Here is a 26,384-nt window from a genome sequence, read left to right on the forward strand (position 1 = left end):
GCGAAGTAGTGGCCACTGGTTGCAAGCAAAGATGTCGTCGCCTTTATTGGGGACGACAACACGAGAAAAATATTCGATTGAAAAGTGATGATTGGGTGCACAGGGACGTCACCGTAAAAGTATCGCCCAATCGTTTAGGTGCCATGTAGCATTCGCATTTATATCAAACATGTTATATTTCAGTGCTCTAGATCACGTTTCTGGATTTGGCCGGCCGACCGTCGGCACTTCGGGCACGAAGCCGTACCGTATCGTGTAGTCGGCGGCTCGGCCAGTTCTAACAACATGGAACTGGACAGTCTGTCTTAAAAGTACCGCGCAAAGTGACGGTGGATCCATCGAGCCTGACTGAGCAAGGGCCTGCTATATTTGGGTCACTGAAGCAACTGACATCCTTATCCATTCCCTAGGTCAATTGGTCGGTGACTTTTAAATTAAAACAGGCCCTTTCTCGGTCAGGCTTGATGGATCCACCGCCACTTTGCGCGGTACTTTTAAGACAGACTGGACACGGCGACTGAGCGGCCCCGTCCGCCGCCCACCGCCACACACAGGTCACGTGCGGGAGGCCCGGCCGCCCAGAGGTAATTCGAGACGACACCGCACGGCACCGGCAAATTAAACCGCGCCGCTCAGCCGTGTTAGCGACCTCATGCAGTGGCAAAATAACGCCGGAAAATCCCCCACACCTCAGTCTCTGATTATCTACGTCGAGGATGAGAAGGGCGCATATGTACCTATAAGGTTTTGCTTTTGGTGCAATAAGAATCAGTTTGTTCCTGCACATGTGCATGTCCATGTCTAGAATGTCCCGATTACTGCGGTGACATTAAACCCTTCATGTCTCAACCATTCAGCCTCCGTCGCCTCACGGAGCGTCCAGAGTCGGCCACTGCGGTCCCAGTCACGTCTCGGGCTCCGACGACTTTATTTGTGACTGTCTGTTTGATGGAGCGGACTTGGAATTTCCAACAAGGAAGCAAAATAGGAGCTGACATACAGGCCGGGCGTGCCATTCGTTTGACTGAACGCTGTGACTCTGACAGGCTGGATGGATGCTACAAGAAAACGGCTGCGCCACTTGTCAATAAGACATCGGAGGAATAAGAATAGCGGGGCACGCCCGGGGCTCCCACGGGGTTGGAAAGACGACTTAACAACCATGCGAAGAAATGTCCTAAATTACATTTATTTGATAGAACAATTACGTGCCTTATGCAGATGCATAATTCCTTTTCTCTTCTCACATACGAGATGGTAAAACGGCATGATAGAATAATATGGACAGCTGAGAAGATAAGATACCTACCGCAGTAGTTTTAAATGATCAAATGATAAAAAATGAGATTTCATAATAAATCGTGAGATTATAAGAGTTAAAGTAGAGTTCTAGTAGGCATAGCAACTTCATCCACGGTTCATCAGAACTTGCGTGTGAAGAAAGATTAATGATTATCTCGAAAGAGGGTCCCGAGACATGGAATAACGTCCAGGTGGCTTTATAATGATGTTTGCGTCATCTATGTAAGTGAATAAAGCATTGTATAGGATGATGTCAGGCTCCCAGCCAAAAATTGGCAGCAAAACCATGCAATTTATCATAAGAAGGAAATGAGCTTGCTTCTAAGAAGAAAAGCGCTGAAGGTATATGCAAGTTGCAACTAAACACCCATTGTGCCATCCATTTATCTTGATGGATCACGACAATCTGCGGCAAGTTCGCAGCGCCTGAAGTTCGTATAGCAGCACGTGTCTCTCCCGTGAATCGGTGCTCCCGTGTCACGAGCTGCGCTGGCCCGCGCGGCGCGCGGCGGGCACGCCATCGGGACTCGTGACGCCGAGTTTCACACCCCGGCCCGACCCCGGCCCGGCGCAGAGCGCTGTCCGCCGGACCCCGCACGCCGTCAGTGCGCGTGCGGCCAACGTTGCGTCAACTCTTACGACTACATTTCACGAGCCCTACTGAGCAACCCACGACATGCCGTCCCGTGTAACACCTGCGGCCACATAAAAGGCCCGCGGCCGGCTCCGGAGCTCACAGCTCAGCTCAGCTCACAGAGCAGCTCACCTCAGCTCACAGCCTGATCCAGCCCTCTCTCACCATGCGTCCGGCTACCGCAGTGCTCCTGCTGTCGTGTGTCTGCGCTCTGCTGGGCGGCTCCAGCGCGCAGTACGACGACTACGGCGGCGGAGAGCACGGCGGAGACTACGACGGCGACTACGGCGGCGGCTTCGGCGGGCACGACGGAGGTTTCGGCGGAGACCACGGCGGCCACGATGGTGGTTTCGGCGGAGACCATGGTCATGACGGCGGAGATTTCGGCGGTGACCACGGCCATGGCGGCGGCGACTTCGGCGGCGACCATGCCGGCGGTTTCCGGAGCCAGGGTGGCGACCAGTTCGGTGGCGACCGGTTCGGCAGCGAGCACCACGGCGACCACGAGCTTTGAGGTCGAATTCCGGCGGCGGCCGGCCGCCCGCCATCCAGCCTGGAGAGTTTGTTTTGCCGTTCTGTGCGTTACCCTAATGTTCTGTGTTGTGATTTGTAGCTATCCCGAGTGAATCATAATCGTCTTCAGCACCGAGACATCTTTCAGATATTGTTATAATGTTAACTGGTTGCAATACAATAAATATGCTTATCTCTAACTCCGAGTGCTATCCAATGCCTACCTGGCATGGTTGCAAATATGGCAGTCAAACGCATGCCGCACATTCAGCGTAAGTAGTTCAATATGCTCAGCCCTCCCCCGTCTGACCCGGATGCCGCCCGGGAGTACACCTGAGAGTGCCCCGTCCGGATGGTGGCGGGGCGCCGTGTGTATTCATGTTACACTCGCGCCGTCGTGGAGGGAAGTGCGGTTGTTGCCTGTCCCTGTGACGGACAGAACAATCGCCAATGAGCTGGTGTTGTGACACGGCTCTCATGAAGATCGCGGCCGGACGGGAAGGCTGCTGGCCCAGGCCTCGAGCAGGCCTTGATGTCGCGAGTTGTGGTATTTATTTATTTTTGGATATATCCTGCTACCTGAATCTCCCCCAACAGATGTGCTGACTGGAGCGGAACCCCAGCCCTCTTATCAGCGCCGCCGACCCCCGATGGAATGGTGTCCAATTGCTGACTATCTGCCTAGACGGCCGTGAAATTACAGTGCTTCAAATGAAGAAATGTGGTGCAAACAGACCGTCAACAAATCACTCTTCCACCGCGGGGGAATCGTGCCGCCGCATAACGGTACATTATCAACAGAACGTCTCATCACGGACACCTTTTACCCGAGTTCAATTATCGTTAAGTCCAATGAACCCATTACAACTGCCGAATCGCATGAAGACATCCAAGGTCTTGCAAGGAACCGATACCATCAATCACATACCTGCGTCAGCTAATACTCGACTAGCACCGAGATTAAAGTACCTAAAGTGTCTCTTAGACCCACCCTCAATTTGCGCCTCTAGCGGTCCGCCCACCGTCCAGTGCCGTTCTCCTAGCCTTTATGAACCTCCTCACGTCACCTTCTCTCCCCCCCCCCCCTCCCTTTCACGACCAGCCCAGGTCACCGATCCATCTCTGCCGCCGGTCTGCTCTCGACAGTTTCCGGGTGACGGTCCGGCGGTATCGGAGGCGTCTCATCAGGCCCCGCTGCTGGCGATACGGTCGTAAAACGTCCCACGGTGGGGACGGCCGTCAGGTCATTAGGAAAGTTGGCATAATAACGGTTTCAACGGAAAACCTTTCGGTAAGATAACAGTTTCGCCCCTTAATAAATGGAAGAAATAAAGTGCATTAACTGGCTAACACAACAATCAATCTCTCTTACGAGGCCGTCACTAGCAGTCGCATTACCGTCTCGTCTATCACCATAATGTAGCATTAACGCCCGGTTTGATAAATTTACCGCCACTCAAGAGAGCCGGCGATGAATTGTTGATATCTGAGACGCCGACTCAGCGGCAGAGCCGGCTCCGACGTGGAGCAGCTGGTCCTGGCAGCTATATCAGATCTCTATGTTGGCAGCACGTGTGACGCCACTGCGTACAAAGATTTTAGATTGGACTGACCCTCCATTCAGTTTCCTTCTGTTTGGCGTTTCATGGGACGGATAGTAGGCGGTAGTAGGTGCCCCTGAACATTGCAAAACCAGTATCGTTTTAATTTGTAAATTTCATTCGCTTTTTTGTATGGCAGCGATAACGATGGGCTCATAGGGAGACTATCAATATAACTTCAAATGGCACACAACTTCCATCACGAAAATCACACTGTCTTACTGTCTAATTGTATGGGACTGCCGATCAAACAGCATTTATTCCATAATTTTGCGTCGAGGCTCAAGCAGTCTGAATTTCATCATACGCTTAAACTAACGGTAAATCGTATTTGTACATACTGATATGTATGCGAAAACCTATACCTATTGGTAACCGCACTGAGTGATGCCATGCGCGATCCCCGCATTCCTGTGGGTGTCTGGGACCAATTAACAGCTTTGTGGCAATCACTTTGACTGATGTAATGCATTCCATTAAAACAACCACCTGATCGAAGGTCGCGCTTGGCTCAGTCGATGGGTAAAAGCATACGCTCATGTCATATTACAATGATGAAATGCGCATAAATAGCCGTCTCAAGTGCAGTTTGGCTTCCGAGGCGCGGACGACCTACTGCCGGCCGGGCCGGGACGTTTGTCAGCACATTCACCGGGGGAGTAGGTATACGCATCGGATCGGCGGCAGAGTTCCGAGCTGCCGATCTCCATGTATGCCAGAGACGGACCGACTAGGGACTGACATCACCCGAGGAACCGGTCGGAGCGGCGACAGATCTCAGTTCGGGCCATTGAAACGCAACCGTCCGCCTGACTTAACGCGGTAATCTCCGTCAGTGAGATACATATGCAGTCAGCGAGGCTCCCATAGCGGAGGAAAGGGATCCAGCGGGAATCTGAAGATCCTCTGCATTATTTCCACTGAGCGATGTGGGCCGGTTTCGGACTGCGTCGGAATGCACGGACCTGGACCGCGACCGCGGACCGGAGTGATTGGGGGTCAGCCGTCCAACCGTCCGACATAATACATACTTAAGTGCGGCGGGACCGCCAGATCGCGTATCCGATTTCCATCCATGATTCGGTCGGCAGGCAGTTGTCTCTTCCGTGCACAGTGGCAGTAGTGGTGGCATTTCTCGGAATGTGTGCGAGATCACTGCAATAAGCCGTGACGAAACCGTTGCCCCATAAGTGTACTGCATTTGTTACGCCCTCCCCTCTTCTCATATAGGTAAATGTCATATACCTTATACCTAGCCTATATAATTGTCGGACAGTTGCTTGACTGTTTTGCTGCACAGCGTCAGTGACTGTTAAGCTGTTGCATGTTTGGCTGCTGTCAAGCTGACTGTTGAGCGGTCACTGTACCTATCAACTTCCTTCGTCCTCAGAGTCAGTAAAATCAATAGCCATTGTCATAAACAAATGCATTATTCAGCAACACGTAAAATGAGCTCCCATGACTTACGCAAACACCCGTACCTAAAAATACACACACTTTTCCCCGGCCGATGGCCATAATGCATTAGCGGCTGGTTGGTTGTACATACTGCGCCGTGCATTGACACATATTGATGCGAATACTGGCATGAAAATGGCATCGGTCTCAGAAGAGTAAACAAGAGAAGCACGTCACCTAACTGCTCACATTACTGGGGGTATAGGAATGCCAGTTGAGAAACTACAAAACATCAACAATACCTACCAATGGATGACCGTTATCAAAGAACGTCAACAAAGAAACCCTTCCATCCGTCGTAAACTGCGAAAGTCTACATTATAGGATGCCAGTTACTTATCGTTACCGCATAAGTAAACGTAGGTATATGTTGCGCTCCACCTACTCAATAACGCTGGAGATATGCTGATCTGGCTTGCTGGTCCTACCCATCCATTGTCCATGTTTCCAGAGGAGTGTATCCTCCGGGTCCAGGGGTGTGTCCTCCGGGTCCAGAGGTGTGTCCTCCGGGTCCAGAGGTGTGTCCTCCGGGTCCAGGGGTGCGTCCTCCGGGTCCAGAGGTGCGTCCTCCGGGTCCAGAGGTGCGTCCTCCGGGTCCAGTGGTGCGCCATTAGGGTCCAGGGTGTGGCAGGCACGTCACCTCTCCTTTGCCGCTGACGGAGGCACCCTTTCCTTCCTCCCGTCAGGTCAGTCAGACGGACGCCCGACGGTGACATCTCCCGATCAGTGTCTGATATCCCGACCGGCGACGGCTGGTCCATGGATCGGAATATCGCGGTCCTCGGGCGCCGCCGGCTGAGCGCCTGCCACGGTCCGAGCGGCGGCCGGTATGTAAAACGACCGCATAAGGTCGCCCACGATGAAAGTCAAAGCCTATCGGTGAGTGATCGCCGCGACTTCCGGCGCCGTCTGCGTCACGGCTAAAAGCTCCGCAGCTCCCGTGCTGAGTTCTCGGAATTGGTGATCACCCGGCTAGCGATGGGTGGATTTTCGTGGGACATGTGCCGCGGCGAGGGGCCGCAGACCAGCCAGCCGGCGCGGCTGTCAATTAGTGGTGGTCCCAGGCAGGTTTGAGGGGACTCACTCCCCGCCAGCCAACTGCGGATTAACGGAGGGTTTTGTGTGCATTGAGCCTCAGCCGCGCCAAAATCTGCCCCTGGCGCGCCACCGTCTACCGCCAGCCAGCCACTACCGCCGCTGATCCCTCAGAGCCAGACATTGGAGCTGCTGTGGCCGGCCGCCGGGTCTGGTCTCGTACCGTTGGCGCCTGCGATCACAGACAACACGTGCCTTTTTCGTCTGCTGCGGCCGGAATACCCCAGTGAGCGGGTACGACAGCCTGGTAAACCGCTCACCGACCACGTGACCCGCCCCTGCGTCTGGGTGTGTGACACGTGACACGCCTATACCGTCTGCAGGACCGCCGTCTGACGTGTAGGCAGATAGGCAGCCGAGACACGTCAGTACGCTGGTGATCTGAATAGGCAGCGCAGGTCCGAGTTACCGCCTTCCTCGTCAAAATTCATGCATAGCTCACTAAGCTGAAACTCTTACGCCAATGGGCTGAGCATCTGCAAATAATTCCCAAATTAAAAACATTTCAAGCAACATTAGTTCAGAAGTTATCAGAAATCAGAAAAGTAAGCTAGGCGGCTCCGGATAGGCGGATAGGCGGCTCCAGCTAGGAACGGGCACCTTTAAGGACAATTCCAGACACGTTCTGTTCAAATTCCTCTGCAATACTCTGCTTTAGATCAGCGGCGCGTCCAGTGCCGTTCTCTGTACAATATCTACTGAGTTGTGTGGGCGGTGTCACGTCTTACCCACCGCCCACCTTGTCCATTAGTGCCTGTGTCCACGGATCGTGCCCGTTTTCATGAGCCGCAGGGCGGCTGGTCGGGTCAGGACAGTTACCAAGTGAGGTCAGGCTCCGGTGCCGTCAGTGGCGCATATCAGACGGTCCTGTGGCGCCAGTGACGGACGTCAGGCGGCCCTGTGGCGTCAGTGACGGGCGTCAGACGGCCCTGTGGCGCCAGTGACGGCCCTGTGGCGCCAGTGACGGACGTCAGATGGCCTCTGAGGGCGCCAGTGACGGCCCTGTTGCGCCAGTGACGGCCCTGTGGCGTCAGTGACGGCCCTGTGGCGCCAGTGACGGCCCTGTGGCGCCAGTGACGGACGTCTCACGGCCTCTGAGGGCGCCAGTGACGGTCCTGATGTGAGTGATGTCGTCAGTCGTCAGTCCCACCACTCGGTCTGCCGTCGCTGTCCGCTGCTGCTGCTGGGTTCGTCCGAGCCGCTATTCAGCTGTATTTGGGATGCAGCGGCGATATGAATCCCACGATGGTGCCAATATCCCAGCTGGGTGAATATCTTTGAATAATGCCTCGTCCATGACATGAATGAGACCTCTAGGCTATGCATCTCGAACGTGTGACGTGGATAGAATTGTTCGCCAGGAAACGCAATTGTAGCCAGTAGCGGCGGAACACCCTCAATTAAGGGGGGGGGGGGGCACTGGCAACTTTTGGTCCCATTCTCTCCTTGCAACGCCCATAGGGCTAATGTTAAAATGTCAAAATCAAAGGGGGGCACGGTGCCCCGGTGTCCTCCCCGTTCCGCCGCCTATGATTGTAGCTACCAACCTTTCTATGCAATATAGTCTTACTCCGCCATTTTAAGTAGTTGCAGGCACGGGAAGGAAACGAATTCTTTAAGTATATTTTTAGGTTTGTTTTTGGGGCGTTCTTTCCAACGTTAAGCGATGTAAGATAATGTAAGACATACGGCAGTACATACCACTTGTGATTTACTGCGATAGTTTACCTGAATCACCATCCGTATACGGGCGCTGAGGCACCAGCTTGTTCTGTCATTACCGTGAGATCGTAACTATTTTGACGACTATGCTATAGGTATGCACACTTGAGATTCCTAATTTAGATAGATGGATACATGCCTGTAAGCCGTGAAAATAGGCATGATGGAATGTCATAGATAGCATAGTTATCGGTAGACGGCCTTGGATTTATAAAAACACGGAATGCAAATGGTAAACGGAAAAAGAAGGACGACACTCGTATATTCAAATGGCGGTCAATTCATTTCATTTCAAACGAGCAGTGAGCAATGAGCATCATTCCCAAACATTCCCTTACCAAACATTGGTACCTACTGAATTAGGTAGGTATTGATACCTGATACCTACTGATACCTAGGTACTGGGATACGCAGTAACGTTTCAATTTCTCCCATCAAATCGTCCTCGTTGCTCCTACACGAGCAGCCTAAAACGGGTGTCGTGTGTGAGTTGAAACACTTTGGAACGTTTCTCCCTAAAATGCAGCGTCCAGCATTGCGGCCGATCCTAGATTAAATTCGCTGGCGCCATCGTTCAGCCCCATTTTGCATGCCAATGACCGGGCCAGGCCGATTTATGTCACACTGAGGACAATTTGCTGGCAAAGAGACCCAGAGGAGCAGCGACGACTCAATAACGGCTGTGCATTTTATTTTTAGTCATCAGATATGCAATTAAATTGTTTTATCTACCGGTTAGCACGATTAAAACCGATCTTATAGCTCCGTATTGACGCATATAAAATATAACTAATTAAATGCAATAAAAGTCTGGACGAATGAAAGCGTTCAGCGTTCATTCGAACTTCCTGTGGGCTTGACCTTCCGGCTTCCCCGTGGTAACTCGGTATTAACAAAATATACGGGCTAGCATCCTGGTAAGTCCAGCTCCATTTGTTTTCAATGAGCATGCGATTCATTGTGCCCACATTTTGTTATTGGTGCAAGGTGAATCTATTGAGCATAGGTAAAGTGGTCGAAACTCCAGTTATCATTCAGGTGGGCCCTTATATAAGCTCACTGTTCTCAGAGTGAGCGGTCAAAAATGACGAAGGAAGAACACTACGAGTGAGTCAGGGATACCTACATAAATTAGTGATACAGGGACATTGGTGCATGATTGCACAAAGCTTCATGGGTTTTCTTGTTGCACTTTTTCAATTAATCGTTATACAAGTTCAATAATGGGCCCTTAGGCATTAACGCTGTGCCTATGAACTATAATATCACAGGGCGGCTGACGAATAAAACGTGAAGTAACTATACCCAGAATAAAGCTGAGTTCACTGTATTCGTCTGTCAGAAACACCAAGCAACATGTTCCATGTCATTTCATAACCGCACAACACTTCCTCTACACGATAAATAAATGTCGAAAAGCAACAGCGCAATAACAAACAAAAGGCGTCATTTTCTCGGGGCCATGTGATATCGATGTGCTCCCAATATCAGCCCGGTGCCGCTGTCATTCCCATTCAGTGACCGGCGCGGCGGCCACCGGGGGCGTTTAATGGGCCGGGACGGATCGGGGTCAGGTCATCCAATACCGGCCCCACAATCCGGTCCGCCATCGGCGCTGACCGCGAGATTGACCGGGCCGAGCCGCCGGCGCCCATTACCCTCGGCGTGGGCGGCGCTGGCCGGCGCGACACCGGACAGGTGGTCAGTCTCAGACGGCCGGCGCGGCGGACTCCCGAGAGCAACGGCAGACTGACAGACTCCTGCAGGGAGCAACACTGGGGATAGAGAACCCTGGTCTGTTTAGTGTTTGGATGCGGGGATGTTGAATAAACGTTGGGTGCTAGGAGCGCGAAGAGCGGCCCCTGAAAGACAAAGATCCCACAATCACAGACACTACGGAAAGGTCGAGCCCGAGCGCTGACAGTGCTTGAAGGCGCCATCACCGCAGCATTTCCATGGAGCTGGCCGGTGGCCAGTTGGCAGGTCGCTCACGATACAACTTGTCCGGTGTCATGTAAGGCCCCGAGATACACTGAATGCGGCGCCGGCCCTACATGGGCCGTATACAAAAGCTTTGCGATGTAACACAGAAGCCAGAACGTTTCAGAAAATAAATAAATCACGTCACGCCCGCACTCGGGGTCGGCTGGGACCTGTCCGGCCTTGGGCTCCGCTGACGAGTGCGTTCACCGCGAGAGGCTGCCTGCGTCAGAGGCCGAGGTGCGTCCCTGCGTCACACCACGTCAGCACGCACTACGCCGCACGCACAGACCGGTCGGCGGATCAGCGGCGGGTGCGCCAGTTCCGACAGGTGTCCGCCTCATCACACGCCCGGCGAGACCGGCTCAGAGCCCGCGAGACGCGCACAACTTACCGCTAGCACAGCCCAGTCGACCACAACGCACACACGCACAGCTGATGGTATCGGCAGAGAACCCCGCCCGTTCAGCCCGGCAGGCTGATGTAACAGCACGATTGTCAGGTAGGGTGGCACCGCCCATCCACAAGAACTGTCCGACCAGTCGATTCACAGCACACTTTATGAGCGTCTCTGCCGCTCCAGCCCACGCGGCCGATGGAAGTCATATGACGACTCCATACGACAGACAAACCTGACTTTGATCGCATCCACCTTGCCCCGAGACCGGAGCACCTGACAGCCCTGCTCGGGTCACCAGAGGTCATCCCAAGTCAGTGCGGGGCGCGGAGGACGGCTCTGCCGCCGCTATACCGTCTCGCTGGTGGGCAGAGGCGCCATCTTGTAGGGGTCGTGTCGGCCGGGGCTGGGCCGGATCTGCATGTAGAACACAAACACCATGACAAACCAGTACCAGACGAGCACGGCGGCCGGCACGCTGGCCAGGCTGTAGCGGATCCAGTGCTGGTTGCCCTCGATGATGCCGAACACCAGGCCGCCCAGCACGACCACGGTGCCCAGCAGGAAGAGGCAGCCGTGCAGCAGGATCCAGGGCAGCAGCAGGCGGCTGACGCGCCGGCGGGCGGCGTGCAGCAGCAGCGCCGAGGCGGCGGCGCCCAGCGCGCTCAGGCCGACCACCACCAGCAGGCCGCGCTCCAGGATGAAGATGTAGCGGTTGGTGGTGTCCACGGCGGCCGCGTGCTGCTCGGCGCTGGTGTAGTTGAGCAGGTGGACCACGTAGAGGCGCGGCAGCAGGTCGGCGCGGATCCGGTCGCCGAGCAGCGTGTAGAGCGCGGCCGCGGCCGCCACGAACCCGACGTGCGCCAGCAGCAGCACGGCGCCGATGGCGAGCACGCCGCGGCGCAGCGGCACGCAGCCGCAGCAGCGCGGCGCGCACTGCGAGAACAGCATCGCGGGCAGAGGGGAGAGCGACGGCGAGAGAAGGTTTATGGGCTACAGGTTCTGCAGCCCGACAGATGGAAGGTGAATATGCAGTGCCTCAGATGGCTCCGAAGGATGACGGCGACTCGACCCACTTAGGCGATCATGAAGGCCGTCCCACGACGAAAATGTGATGTAACTTTAAGAGTAGCGCGGTCGGCTATTCAAATTTGCGATCACTTGTCGATAAGACGGATCGACGGTCGGACTGAGCGCGGTCCGTTTCCGATCCGGTTCACTCCAATCACTCAGAACTCACTGATCTCTGCAGTACGACCGCCGCGATCTGCCAGCTCCGCACCGCACGAATCCCGCTCGACCGCCGCTGACTGACAGTTGAAGGGGGCCGCGCCGGCGCTGGCGACCGAGGACTGGAGCTCGCGTACGTCCGATCTCCTGCTCCACGGAGCCGCGCACGGTCCTCTCCCATCGACAGCCGACGGCCAACTACCCGTCCATGGCGGCCGGGCGCCGCACGGGGCGGCCGCGCCGACACCGCGCCGCTGCGGCGGGGAGGAGCCAGGACAGGGGGGGGGGGGCGCCGAAACACAGACAGCCCAAACACCCCGCAGACAGCTCAGACAGCACAGTCACACCACAATCTCACATGGATCCTCCCCAGTGACGCCGCGGATACAGCCGGCACCGTTCCAATGCAGACCAGTGACAGCCGCAGCACGCTGCGCCATCGGGACAGTCAGGTCAGACGGGCTCACACCCGCGGCTCCGTCCTGTTCGGGGCGACTCGGACGGTACGTCGGGGCCGTCTAAAGGCTCACCACACGGTGACGCAGGCCGGTCGGCGATGACTGATGACGGACAGACGGTGTGTTTGTAGCGGCCGGCAGTGACGCTGCCGTGGTGACGGCGCCGCCGGACCGGACCGGGCCGTGTGAAGTCCGCCGGCGCCGCGCAGTGTGCAAGTAGCCGCACAGTTCCGAGAAATCGGCCCCGCCGAGGGAGCCGATCTGTCGAATTTCGCGAGGGCAAAGGGATTATGGAGATAGGTAGCAGCTTGAAGCTTGCATGTATGTAATGCCGATAAATCACACCGATTGAGAAGCCTTTGCGCCGTCCCATCTCAGGCAGTATGCTTCTCTTTACGGCACGGTAAGCTGATAAATTCGCGACAAATTTACTGAGCGTCAGACTGCAGAGCTGTGATCTCCAGTCTAGTTGCTCATCCCAAGCCAAACAAAATACAGACTTACAAAGCATATCAGAGGATTAACGTTGCATGACACCGCAGTTTGTAAACTCCAGTGTAAAAATGAGGCTCGTCTTTACTGAACACTCACTTTGGACCACTTTGTAACTTCTATGCCACCTGTGCTCGCGGTTTCGCAATTCCAACCAATTATAAGGGCACTCCTACGAATGCCAAACTTCCAGTTCTTTTCTGTCAGCACATGTCAAGAGCATAATGGAAAATCTCGGCTTAAACTACGCCAAGTCTCGCCACAAAGTCGCCGCATGCTAATCGGCTCGACTCGGCAAGCTAATTACGCCGCGAGAGCCGGCCGGGGAGCCGACGGGATACCTCCAAATTCGGCTCATCTCGGCAGAGGCGCTGAGTGAGTGACCGGATACGGGATGGAGGTCCCGCGGGGAGTCCAGGCGCGTGTTCCGCAACCGGAAAATGAGGGATGATTTTCTGAGATCACCGATATTATTCGGCATCACGTTCGGTATCGCAAAAATGGAAAATTCTCGCCGATAATTTTCCCTTGCTGGAGAGGATCCTCAGAGCAGGGTCGAGGCCGAGGGCATATTATTCCTTTGTCGTCAGCTGATAGCCAGCGACACCGATATGCCGATCGTCCATTTTGGGAATAAATATATAACGAATAATTCTCCTGAAAACTGGACATGCCGAACGTATCATCACGCAAATAATTTTCCGACAGAGAATATCCGAGGGCCAACATTTTGCGGATGCCGAACACACGCTAGGTGTGTACGGACGGCTGACAGAAACCACCGTCCGTTACCCGACCTGTCGGCGCTCCATCTGCCGTCCCCGGTCGTATATCGTCCACCCAGCAGCGGCGTGGCGGTCCGCTCCGACCCGACACGGACATGACCCACCGTCCTCCGCCGGGGCTAGCGACCTTCCCGCCCCGTGTGCGAAGTTGCCAGATGCGTAGGGCGACTCAACGGTTCTCTGGCAACACCCCGTCGAGGGCAGTGTGTTTTGGGGCTGCAGGCAGCCTGCTTGAGTTGGCCACAAATCAAACCGGCGCCGCGTTCGACGGGGTTATTTTCGTTCTGCATTGCGGCTGTTTTGTGTGATGGCGCTGAGATGTGGCGGTGGCGCCTGAGCTTCGTTCGGCAGTTGTCAGCGCTACTGGTAAACATTGCTAGCGCGTGTTTTTGCTTGGCGTGGAACACTTTGAAGCGAACTTAGTGAAAAACATGGTTCGGGGTATACTTTAATTGTTCCGTCATAGGCTGTATTACAACTTAAAAAGGAAAAATTATGCAGTGTCAGAGGTGCATAAGCGCAGGGGCAAAGAAACCGTCTAAATTTCACGGTAAAACAAAAGACTTAGTCAGCACTAAACGCAAACATGTGTTCACTGACATTGGAAATCATATAGGTAAAACGCGACAAGTCACTGTGATTGAAACACATATCACGTAATCCGGATAACATCCCGCTTTATTAGCTCGAGATTGCAACAAGCAGCAGCTTTCAACTGTTCTTCGATGTTTTTTTCAAGATGATGCGTTCCTATGTGCCCCCTTATCTGTCTGATTTTTAACAAAGTGATCAGCTCAGACGAGTTCTACAAAATGTTTCTTGGAAGGACCACGGTCAGCTGTGAGCTGATCCTCCCACCAATCAAAACGGATTACAGCGCCGCGCCGGCCACTGTTGGGATGATGACGCTTTATAGGGGATTAGCTCGGAGCAGTTATGAAACATGCGACACTAATGGCGTTTCAAAAACAATCTCACCACTTATCTCCTCTCGGCCGTCAGCAGTGTATCAGATAACAATAATGACACAGGTGGCGCTATGGGCCGTCGCAGATATCTGCAGCGAATTCGCCGAAACGGTGACCGTCCATTCATGAGGCGTTATTCGGCATGGAGCGACAAATACGCTGTATTGAGCCGACAGGGGGCATTTCTACATCTCCGGCGGCTGGCATCAATGGCAGATGTGCTTACAACATGGCAGCGACAGGAAATACCTGGCGCCACTCGATGGGTACCTACACGTTCGTTTTGGGAAATCATCCACGGACGGCTGACCTTGTGAAGACGGTAAAAACGGGCGACCGTCTAGCCGACTGTCTGGAAAAATAGACTTTTGTGAGAGATAAATGTCATGGAAGAGAAAGATAAAGGGTAGTGAAATGGGTGATAGGAAGGGCAATATGCATGTCTAAGTGCAGGTCACCCGATATTCCTACTCCTGTTCACCGCTGTATGTGCATGTGAACTCTGAGGCTAGCGGTCACACAACCAATTGATGGACAGAAACCGGTTTTGATGTCACTTGGTTGATAAATGACATTCTACCATTAACGTGATATTTCAAGTATGCTTCACGCTACTGAATTAAATGCTGAAGGGTCCATTGGAATATTGCCGACCGTTTTAACAGATGAGCTCTTTGATTCTTCCACCAGTCCATTCTTTCGATTTCTTCATAGGTCAACATCTAAGCTGGTTATGTCACCTGCTGATCTGCGATGCGGTTTCGTGATGCCCCTCAGCCGGATGCCGTTTCGATAAGACAGGAGGCACCGTCTCTCCCCTATACAGCCCGCCTCCCGCGCCGTCCGTCTCCATTGTCCGTGTACCCTCCCCCTATACAGCCCGCCTCCCGCGCCGTCAGTCTCCAGTGTCCGTGTACCCTCCCCCTATACAGCCCGCCTCCTGTGCCGTCAGTCTCCGATCCGTGTTCTCTCACAGACAGCCCGCCTACTACGCCGCTCGTCCCCAGTGTTCGTGTCAAACGTCCCGTCACTACGGTCACGACGAGCAGCAGTCAGCACCCGGCAGTCCTCAACCGACACAGAGATTCAGCCAAGATGGGCAACCCGCACTGTAAATACTCGACAAACTGCATAACATTGGGAGAGGCTGTGAGCTTATACACTTCCGTGGGGCTCTATGTGCTGCGTGTTTAGGGTCAGATGTGTAAGCTGATGCGATGCTGTGTTGAGACATGCTGTCCGCATATAAGGTATGCACGGTGCATGGCAGAACGGAAGAGACAAACAGACCCACCCATCTATTCGGAATGGTGTATGCAATAGCAGCTTATTTTGACTGCAGTAATGCAGTAATAAGCATTCATGACACTGGATTTCCCGGCGGATTTCACTCAGAAAAAGTAATAGAGACATCCCTCTGCGGCTTACCAAGTTACCACTACCAGCTAGAGGGTTCACTCTACACAGATCCTGCTATGAAGTGCGCGGCACGCTGGCTTAGCCGGCATTTTTCATGGGCGCTATACTCGTTTCAATGAGCGGATCATCCGAGCATCCTGGTAGCAGAGGCTTAGGCTCAGACAAGTAGGGGATTCAAATATCGGCGCCGTGTTTTTGGTTGACAAATGTGACAGTCAACACGGCGCGGTCACCAAGCCGCTGCCGTTTTGGTGCTGCAGCGGCGACGAGGGAACACGTTACGCTGTCTGTTGACGCCCCCAAGGTTATTGACTCTCTCTGGTTCGGACCGCTCAAAGCGAGCTGCAAGCGAAACAAACAGCTCAGACGCCTAAGGCTTAACATTCAAAGGTATTATTTGTATTTCCGGTACTGACAAACTTGCAACAATGTTGCTCATCTAGCGTGTTCATTGGTGTGTAAAATTCATTGGTGCGTCGCCGCCTCATTTTTTAATTCGCTTGTTTCCAATAGCGAAGTAACAGCTCAAATGGGTAAATTATGAAAAAAAACATGATATGGTAACAAGATGCACTTTATTAATTGAATGATTTTGTTGAAGAATCAAATCACGAATAGGAAGTCGATCTGCAGAACACTAACTACAAACAATTAATTTGAATCAACCAGCTGAAGTTAATAGTGGAAAAGAACAAGTAAACACACGCTGACAATATTTAAGTGATGCAGCTAAGGCATCCCTCCGTAAAAGCGTAAACTGCTCCGATGAAAATTGACAACATAAGCCGAATGCAGGAGAAAATCAAATTAGTTTCGCCGTTTACGGAGTGTAAAGATCTTACTTGACATCATGATTGTCGCACGCCCTCTAAAACATCCGAATAAGGTTACAGCGATTCCAGTCATAGCAGCGAGACACCACGGTCCTCCCTCGATCATCGGGAGGCTGGCTGGGCGCCGTCGGCCGCGTGACCCGCCGGCGGAGTCGCCTCAGCCAGCCCCCACCGCCGCGCCGCCGCGGCAGCCGGTGCGTTTTCCGGCCGGATATTCACAGCAGCAGCACAGGCGGCGTCCATTGGCCTCCCTCTGGGGCCGCCCCCGGTTCGCGGTACTCACCGGGCACCTTCCTGATCCGGCCCGCCCGGCTATCCTCCGTCTAGACGGGCTCCGCCGGCCGTACATCTAGTACACCTTGAGGCGGCCGCGGTCGTCAAAGCCGGCCGAGTGGCCCGCGTTACGGACCACAAAGTTGGTGGCGTCGTAATGGAGCCGCCGCTCGCCGCGCCTCACGAAGATGTGCGGGTTCTGGCCCATCGAGGCTGTGGTGTGGATGAACGGCGTGGTGATGTTGGCCGTGCCCAGAGTGGACGAGGTGCGCAGCAGACGCTTACCGTTGTCCCGCTGAACGCTGAAATAGACGGAAAAATTGACGGTGAGGACGAGAACAATAGGATAGGTCAGTGAAAAGGCAATTGGAGCCGGCTGAAAGACTATAAAATAGCGGGATTATAGAGACGTCCTATTTATCATCGGCTGACTTTAGCCAATAGAGATATATTAAACTACAAAGGGACGCCTAAACATACCAATAAATATCTCGGAATTCGAAGGGGCCAATCGTATAACTTCAGTTTAAACAAGCGCACCGAATGCCGCTATTTATAGAATGCACGTTTCAAGCAGCTTATATGGAGCAAATCAATCAAATTTCACAGGTCATTACCGAGCCGTCAGGCACAGACCGGTGCCGGTGACACCGGCCGAGCAGCAGGAAAAGCTGCGGCCGTATCAAGTCATCGACCCAAACAGGGCGACATTACGGACAACGAGCGACACCATTGCCTGGGGCAGGCCGACACGGCCGCCAATACACCGCTAGTACGTACACGAGCTTGACTTGTCCGTTGAGCTGCTGGGTGATGCGGACGCCGGCCACGTCCCAGACCTCGCTGCCGTCCTCGGCCACCCAGTACCTGCGGGGACGCGGCAGCGCCGGCTCAGCACGCGGCGACCTCAGCAGCCGCACGGAGCTGCTCTCACTACATACCGCGGTACCCACCCAGTACTGCGTGCCTGTAATCCGGGCTCTGATCCAGTGGCAGTGCTGTTCAGCCCCACCCGTTGTTTGTACTGATCGCGTCGTTACACATTCCCGCGGTCGGCCGGACAGAGATCAGCCGTGCCTGATGACCCGGCTCCTGTCGGTCCCACGGGCCACCGGTTATCGATTTGAAATGGCCGCAGCATGACTTAATCGGACAGTCAGCTCAGCTTTACCGAAGCACGGATACTATACTTCCACCAATTGAACGCGAAATTCTGACTACGCTTTGATGGTAGATAGTGGTGTATGAATTGTACGGACGGGAAAAGATAATTCAGAGACAGCATCAGCCAAGCGAAGAAGACGTTCAATTAATCTAGCTTTATGCTGGGTGATAATTATCATCGCCAAAAAATGACCATAGCTCGGTCCTTTCACATCTCAATCTAGACTAACTATAGAAGGGATAGGTATTATCAGGAACGGTATCACCCTTGGATTTCATACACCGCAAACGATTTCTTTACATTCGAAACGGTCATCCCAAATCATACCATAAATCAATCGCTAACAAGATATTCCGTCAGCCTGTGTCATCCACAGCTGAGAGTCCCCGACCATCCATCGTCCAAAGGAGCCACCTACCGCACGAAGGCATCATTAAACTTCGGTGCATGAAAGTGTAACTCCGTCTAGAACAGATAACCCGGAAGATGACACCGAAATGCAATCATAAACGGGAGTAGGTACTATTAGACGACACCACTGACAGGTAAATTCTCTCGCTCGTTGGAAGTGAAGTGCTTTAAAGTCGTATACCTCTAAAATTGCAACATCCAGCTTTTACGAGAGCATTTCGTTATCGATGATGCATTAACTTTATCCCAGGGAGTTCTCCTCGATCTGATACATTTTCCATAAGGCAGAATGACGCCCAGATGAGACCCCGTCCATGTGCAGTGAGCAGCCGTCTCACCTGGCCTCGTCGATGGCGGCCAGACACTCGTGCACACAGTCGGGCCCGTAGCGCGACTCCGAGTAGAACACGTCCAGTGAAAAGTCCCGGTTCAGGTCGGAGAACGTGTCCGTGGTGGAGCGCGTGCCGGCAGCATCCACCAGGTACACCAGCGCGCAGCTGTCCGACGTGAAGCTGACGCCCTTGTACCACATCTTGGCATACCTGCGCCAGGAGGTGAAGGACAAGGACTTGAGGAATGGACGGATAAAGGCTATAGGCATTGGAGTCTATCTTTTGCGTCAAGGCTATCATATTGTGAGCCTGACGATCTGTGTGATCTTTATATCAACCCCGTTCGCGTATTCGATGAGTACGACTTACTTGCAGTTGCCTTCCGTGTCGTTGGTGCGAATCTCCACACGACTTCCATACTGATACACGCGACCGTTAGGGTGCATCAGCGCCACAGAGGTGCCCGTGGCGCTGATAGCCAGAACAATGTTACTCTGCGACAGAAAAGGCGTCTGTCAGCCCAGTCTCAGCATATTAGCATTTAAATTCAAGCCGGCCTACAGAAACAATTCTAGAGGCTCAGAAATGTGTCGCTACGGTGGCAAGAATAAATTGTAAAACATTGGCCTCCAGCAGCTGTGCTGATACCTATCAGTAGCACAAAACATCCATTAGGAGGCCACCTGACGAGAAATGACGGAACCTAAGTGGATTACCCTCCGGGCCGTTACCACATGAATCAATCTGCCGGCCAGTCATAGTCATCAATCAGATGAAAACACGGCTGAAGACGCCAAAACCGCCCAGTCTCCAATTACTACACATGGGCCAGGCGGCCACCCGCGGCGCTTCGACAGGGGCGCCACTCGGCGCGACATCACCTTGAAGTTGATGACGCGCACGGATCCGTTGAGCGATATGTCGACGCGGACGCGGTCGTAGAGGCGCAGCGTGATGGTGCCCATCGAGGTGGCCATCGGTCCGGCCTCCTCGGCCTCCTCTCCGGCCGGCTCGTACTCGAGCTCGGGCCGCAGCTCCCGGTCCAGGTGGGCGGCGGCCGCCATCCGTCCGGCGGCGGCCGCCATGGCCACCTTGGGCGGCAGCGGCCAGAAGCGGCCGGCGCGGCGCAGCGGCGGCCGCAGCAGCCGGCCGGCGCCGCGCGCCTGCCACGGCTCGGCCGCCGACTCGTACTGGCCGTAGTCATTGGGCACCTACGGACACGGCCCGACCCGCGGTCAGCCGGGGCGGTATACGACACAACAACAGCAGAACGGCTCGGTGGAAGGGCTCAAAACGCGCAGCATTATCTGAGTTAAGCATTTTTTCCTTTTTTTAAGACCATGCAACAAGTAGAACGAGACCAAATTATTATATCCTAAGTTAACGTTTAACCACGCAACTCGCAAGAGCCCCTAATGTTACTAATTTGAAGCAGAGTAGGTATTACCCGATCATAAATATCCCTTGGATAATCTCACACCAGACGCTACATTTTAGACCAAATACGTCTTGCGCAGAAAACAATAGTGTGTGTCATGAACAATGTTTTATAGACGCAAGACACCAATTTCCCTATGAATATAAAGATGCATCGTGTGGTGCGGCTTACAGCGCTTCCGCAGCCCTGGCACCGTTTGTCTGTAAAAATAATCACCTATCCAATAATGGAGGCTTCTGCAATGAATGAGTAACCCATAGGAAAACGGGATATTGCATGATTGAACATATACATATCAAACTTTCCTTCATTTATCAATGCTCTATGCACCATTATTCATCAGACATTATGTAAGGACTTTGCTTATTATAGTTAGTTGTATTGCTCAGGCAAAAATTATTATTACCTTCTATGAAAGACAAAGGGCTACTTCCAAGGCGTGCACAAGCCATGACTGCTATAGGCAAAAGCTAACACTTCTCTAGGCTTACTACAAATGAATACCCAAAAGACAAGGCAAGAAATGGAAAGGTTCACAGGCAATCAAAAAGTTATCAAGCCAGCTGTTTTAGTCCGGGTTCTGGGATTATCAATTGGAGGGGCTAACTGAAACAGAAAAAGATGGCTGATTTTCTAATTGGTTCAAACAATGACCATCGGAAGACAAAAAAAAAACATTTAGCACGCGAATTTAACGCTCATTCCTCATTTTTCGCCCGAAAGCGGGGAGGGGGGCGTTTTTGGCCACGCCTAACAGTTTTTTTGCAAGTGCAAAGTGCAGCGAAACTTGGTATACCTTATTTATGACTTATGATGCATTAATTTCAATCGTTTGTGAAATTTTGACCTCAGTTCACATAAAGTCAGGTCATCAGGTCAAGTTAAGTCAACATGCCTCTAAAAAAACAACTGTGATTCGGGAGAAAATTCAAATGCTCTTCCTCTGGTCGAAAACACCCTCAAACGTCGGGACACAGGTGAACATGACACGCTGAACCGAAAATTGGACCTGTGTTCCCTTTTATGCCCCTGAGGTCATCTCAGGTCATGTAACGTCTCAAATAGTTTTTTTTTACAATAACTTTAGATAAAAACATGCTAGGGCGCCGAAAGCACCATAAATGTGTTCAGCTGAACAATACCAATAGAATGACATGCAACATGATCTTTTCCTCAACCTTGACCTGAGGCCAAATCTTTAAGTTGACTTTTTCAGGGCAACTTACTAGTTCTAGTTCATTCGACGCGCCTCGACGAGACACGCGCGATGCAGGTAATATCAGCGTAATACAAGCTTGGAGTTAAAAAACTTATCGTCACTCGCCTGAATGAAAGGAATATAAAGACACAGATCCGCTGGCCTTTCAACCCTCGCCCGGGCCACTCAGCCGACATCGCTACGGTGGAGGAGGGGGGGGGGGGGGTTTGGCCGCACCAGGTTATCTCGGAAAGTAAGCAAGGTCATCGCTGAGGTCACTGGAGGTCACCAAAGGTTCACGAATTTTTGTTCCCGATTTTGCCCACTTTTCCCAAATCCGACTCATAAGTCGGGAACCAATAAAGCTACAGCGCTGCGGGAGAGTCAATATGATAGGTCTTTCAGAGAACTTTCTGGGCATTGTTCTCAGGTTTGACCTAAGGTCAACGGTTTAGCCTGCAGAGGGCAACAACTTAAAATTGGACGTTTTTTAAGGAAAAAGTTTTTGTATAGTAACTTTTATCTTATCCAACGAGCTTTATTGGCGAGTTCGTACCAATTCGCATCTTCATTCAGTGTACGTCTACGCCTTTTCATCAACGCATTAACCTTAGAAATTTAAAAGAAAATAGTTCACTTTTAACATGGGGTTTGAACTGGAATAGCAGTTCCGTAGCTTGAGCTGAGACAAGTACAAATCAGGAGCTTTTACGGCTCATCGATCACCCTAGGCCCTAGGCAAAGATTTTCCATTTCTCGTCCCGAAAAAGTGCCTTGCTGAGGAATGTGTGCCTTGCAGGGGTCATTTCCCTCTTTTAAAACTGAAGACGAGTTCTTCCTATATTAAAATATAGAGAAAAAATCCTTTATAAAAGGGTCTTATATCCTTGGCTCATCATTTTGAGCATAAATATCATAAATCCATTGCAAAAAAAAAATAATTTCATGAAGGTGAACTATTCCCTTTCAGTGGCAACCAGCGATGGCGTATTAATCACCAATTTAATTGTGAACATTCATGGGAAATTATGTCAACTGAGGTCAATGACGTTTGATGGCAGATTTTGGAAGCACTATTTTTCACATTTCGAGCGACAAAACTCGTCTTCGCCACCACCAGATAAAGCAATGGAACCACTCGCAAGACGAAAAACAATATCAATCGTCTTGCCTTTGGCTCGATGATTGGCATATTTGACATGACTATGACACTTCCGTTCATAGTTTGATACAACTCAATCTTAGATTGCCCATCAAGCCGCATGGGTGGGGTGACTTTTTAACGCCATTGCTTCTGCAGGATGTCCACTCCATGCAATGCTTCGCTACTTTTAATCAATTTGCTCGACATAACTAGCTAGCCATCAAGAACTATGGTAGTGGCTGAAAATGTTATTTCCTGACAATGCGATCAGGCCACAATGCCACGCTAAAAAGTAGAATTAGGTATAGTGCTTGCCCTAGCTACACCACCGACAGATTGTATAGCCCGTGGCCCGCTGGGGCTCCTGGATTTCTTCACCTTGCTGAGGGAGGGGGGTTTTAGCACCCCTTTCTAATTCGGCTCCTGGACCACGTAGCGACACACGATAGCCAGCGTTACAAAGAGCGTTAAAAACAAACAAAGGCGAAATTACTTCAGTCTCTTTTTACGTCAGGTAAAAAATCAGGTCACCAGAGGTCATCGAAGGTCAAATATATTTAGACAAATTTCGACAAACCGGCGCATAACTTAGAAATGAATAGGGCTACAGCGCCACAGAAAAGCGCCTTTAATAGTTATGATAATGCTCTTTCTGAGTACCTACCTATTTCTCTCAGCTTTGACCTATGGTTAATTAACGGTTTAGCCTGCAAGGGGCACAAACTGCCAAAATAAACTTTTTTGCAGAAACGGGTTTTCTGCAATAACTCTTGACTCAAAACTTACACGACCTTACTTTGACCAGCACCGTGTTCCTATCGACGAGACGCGTCGAATGAGCTATAAGTTGATTAAAAGGGTAACTTGAAATTTTGACCCCAGGGCAAGGTCATGACATAACCGGAAAAAGTCGTGTTGCAGATCAGTCGATCCGTATCATCGAGCTGAGTACAACGGTGTTTTCATCCCTCTGGCATGTCTCTATTGAAGGCTAATATCGAAAAACTGTTGGATAGTTTGGTGCCCTGAGATGACGACAGGGGCATAACGAGGGATGACGGGCGCCATTTTGCGGTTCAGTGTGGCATTTTTGCTTGTAACTTGATGTTTGAGTGTGTTAAGAATGACGTACGTGTAAAAGAGGCGCCTCTCAATTTTCTCCCCTTGACTTATAATGGAGAGGGCGCAAAATTTAGGAACCTGACCTTAGGTCACAGATACTAAAATTCCGAAATATGCATTTTATGCATACTGTTGCCTTCATCTATTGCTGAAAGTTTTTAAACGATCCGTCAATCGGTGCAGCTATTGCAAGCATTGAAACTTTTTCGGAGGTGAATTCACTTGAAGGGACCTGGTGGCCTGACCTTGAGAGACCCCGGTCTGAAATTTTCACAATATGTGCAGAAAATATGCATGGTAAGTTGTGCCAGAAATAGCGGCGCTCCGAGCCGCCGCTTTCAGATATTCGCAAAAAAAAAAACACATTAAGGACGGGGGGGGGGTGGAGTGTATTCAACCCCGCTCCCCTCCCTCAGCAGAGCGCGGTTAAAAATGTCAAACTGCTGCCCGAAGGCCAAACATGGACCTTCCACTGGATGAAATGCAAAGAGCTATCGAGTGTTAATTTCCAAGACGCCGCGTCTCTTTTAATTCACGAACCGTCCCCACTTCTCTGAATTCATAGCGTAGGTATTTCGTTTTTCGGATTCAACTTCTGAATTTGGTTTGGGATTCGATTAGGAAAGGTTTATAATTGTGCAGGCATAAAGCCGTCTTAACCCTCGCCGGCACAGGCCATTTTGCGTCCTTCGACGGCACAAAGGGGGGGGGGGTACGACCCCCCCCCCCTCGCGTTTGGCCCCTAATCGAGCTAGAGCTTTGCAGAAAAAACGAGCGTGTTGCCCGTCACGGGAGGAAGCCGATGATACCCAATTTTAAGGTCCTAGGTCATCGGGTGACCTTCCAGGTCAGGTCAGTGACCCGAAAACCGGGAAAATCGGGACCTGTTAGAAAGTCGTAAAGTGTGGCTGCTATGAGGTTTTCCGGGGTGCTGATCACGAATATCGTGTTAGTTTTGATCAGAGATGATGTCTTTAAGCATTTAGACCAGGTCAGGTCAGGGCAGGTCAGGTCAACCGGTAGGGGTTGTGACGGGTATTCGTAATACGTGTCAACCGCCTCTGACAGCTTCGTAACATGTTACGAAGGCACCAAAACTACTTCATAAATGTTCAAATGGTTGCTAAATTCGAATTCAGCTCCAAAAACTAGCCTGGAAACATGTAAAACTCGAAAAAGTGAACCGAGGTCACCCGAGGTCACCAAAGGTCAATGACCTGACCTGACCTTCAGGTGACCTTGAAACCCACCGTAATGTATGGGAACAACATCAAATCACATGTTTGAACGTTTGAAACCACGAAAAGCTTGCAAACGCGCGGCTAATGCGAGCAGACATACGCCGAATCGCGATTCCGGCCAAACATGGTCTCGGAAAAGAGGTCACAGGTCAAAGGTCATTTGGGTCAGGGTCATGAAATTTTCAGGGTAGGTGTAAAATTGATCAATGCGAGGGTACTGAAAGTTTCGTCGCGATCGGCCGCTTTTTACGCGAGTTTTTCGCGAAAAACCTTAGGGGGGTTGCATCACCCCTCTTGTGCCGGCGAGGAGGGCAGCGAGTCTTTTCACCACTCACCAGAGCGATAGAAATGCTCCTAATCTTAAATACAATTAAAACGGTCAACTTAACGTGTTAAACACTCGTGTTTATTTTATTTACAATCTCAAAGCACTAAGGCTTTTAATAAGTCGTCAGCCGTGATGAATTTGATCGGAATGCCGACACTTCCGAATCGTTATTTCCGTACGCGGGGTCTGCACCGTCTGCACTAACCATTTACGATACACCACTGCTTAGTGCTTGACGACATCAGCAGGTACCTAAATGCACTTAGCCGAGATATATCGGTATTAACACTCACCTCTTCAGCCAAGTACGAGTGGGCCGTATATAAGCTGCGCGGTCTCACAGCTTGAATAGGGTGGATCGGAATCTGCGGCACCGCCTCACGCGACTCCAAGAAATTCTCACGCCATATCATTCCCTTCGCCATAATTCCAATAAATTATTCAGCGCGTAGACCTTCTGCACAAGTATAACAAAATATCTGATGAATACCACCACCACAACACATGAAATAACTAAACAAATCAGCAATAAACGTCCACGTTTCACAAACAGCAATCCTAAATAACACAAATGCCGTTGAAGCGCAGCTGGCGTCTGTTTTGTGCTTCGTTTATTTGAGCACGTGCCCATTGTTGAACTGGTTGCTAGGCGCCTCGAAAGGGCAGATTCTCTTTAAACTGGTAAATTCGCTGATGTTTTGGACTGTTTTGGACTTTGGAGCAAGGCCATATTCATGGGTGGAGAATGTGGTATGGCAGGTATGGCATGCGCCACACCAACTTGAAAGATGGTATGGCAATGCCATACCAACTTTTCAGGGTAATACTATGAAATTTAAGGATTT

At 51.7% G+C, this 26,384-nt stretch overlaps 2 protein-coding genes across 2 annotated transcripts; one reads left to right on the plus strand and one right to left on the minus strand.

The window, feature by feature from the left end:
* The first annotated feature begins 2,102 nt into the window (after window positions 1-2,102).
* Window positions 2,103-2,450, plus strand: LOC122363659 (TATA-binding protein-associated factor 2N-like). Its single transcript, XM_043333170.1, has one exon. It carries the CDS (start codon window positions 2,103-2,105, stop codon window positions 2,448-2,450), a length of 348 nt encoding a protein of 115 aa, XP_043189105.1.
* Window positions 2,451-16,610: 14,160 nt separating this feature from the next.
* Window positions 16,611-26,180, minus strand: LOC122363654. The gene is made up of 6 exons (XM_043333165.1): window positions 25,833-26,180; window positions 19,950-20,279; window positions 19,438-19,562; window positions 19,075-19,278; window positions 17,941-18,027; window positions 16,611-17,462 (listed from the first exon to the last, which is right to left on the minus strand). Exons 1-6 carry the CDS (start codon window positions 25,962-25,964, stop codon window positions 17,237-17,239), a joined length of 1,104 nt encoding a protein of 367 aa, XP_043189100.1. The 5' UTR covers window positions 25,965-26,180; the 3' UTR covers window positions 16,611-17,236.
* Between the last annotated feature and the right edge of the window lie 204 nt (window positions 26,181-26,384).

This window comes from Amphibalanus amphitrite, unplaced genomic scaffold (assembly GCF_019059575.1).
Source record: "Amphibalanus amphitrite isolate SeventyFive unplaced genomic scaffold, NRLGWU_Aamphi_draft 000633F_arrow, whole genome shotgun sequence".
Taxonomy (NCBI): Eukaryota; Metazoa; Arthropoda; class Thecostraca; order Balanomorpha; family Balanidae; genus Amphibalanus; species Amphibalanus amphitrite.

Excerpts from the sequence above, each read along its gene's own strand:
- LOC122363659 (XM_043333170.1), top strand. The coding sequence starts at position 2,103 with ATGCGTCCGGCTACCGCAGTGCTCCTGCTGTCGTGTGTCTGCGCTCTG.
- LOC122363654 (XM_043333165.1), bottom strand. The coding sequence starts at position 25,964 with ATGGCGAAGGGAATGATATGGCGTGAGAATTTCTTGGAGTCGCGTGAG. Across the intron at positions 19,563-19,949 it reads TGCGCGTCATCAACTTCAAG|AGTAACATTGTTCTGGCTAT; the intron begins GTGATGTCGCGC and ends TTTCTGTCGCAG. Across the intron at positions 19,279-19,437 it reads GACACGGAAGGCAACTGCAA|GTATGCCAAGATGTGGTACA; the intron begins GTAAGTCGTACT and ends CTCCTGGCGCAG.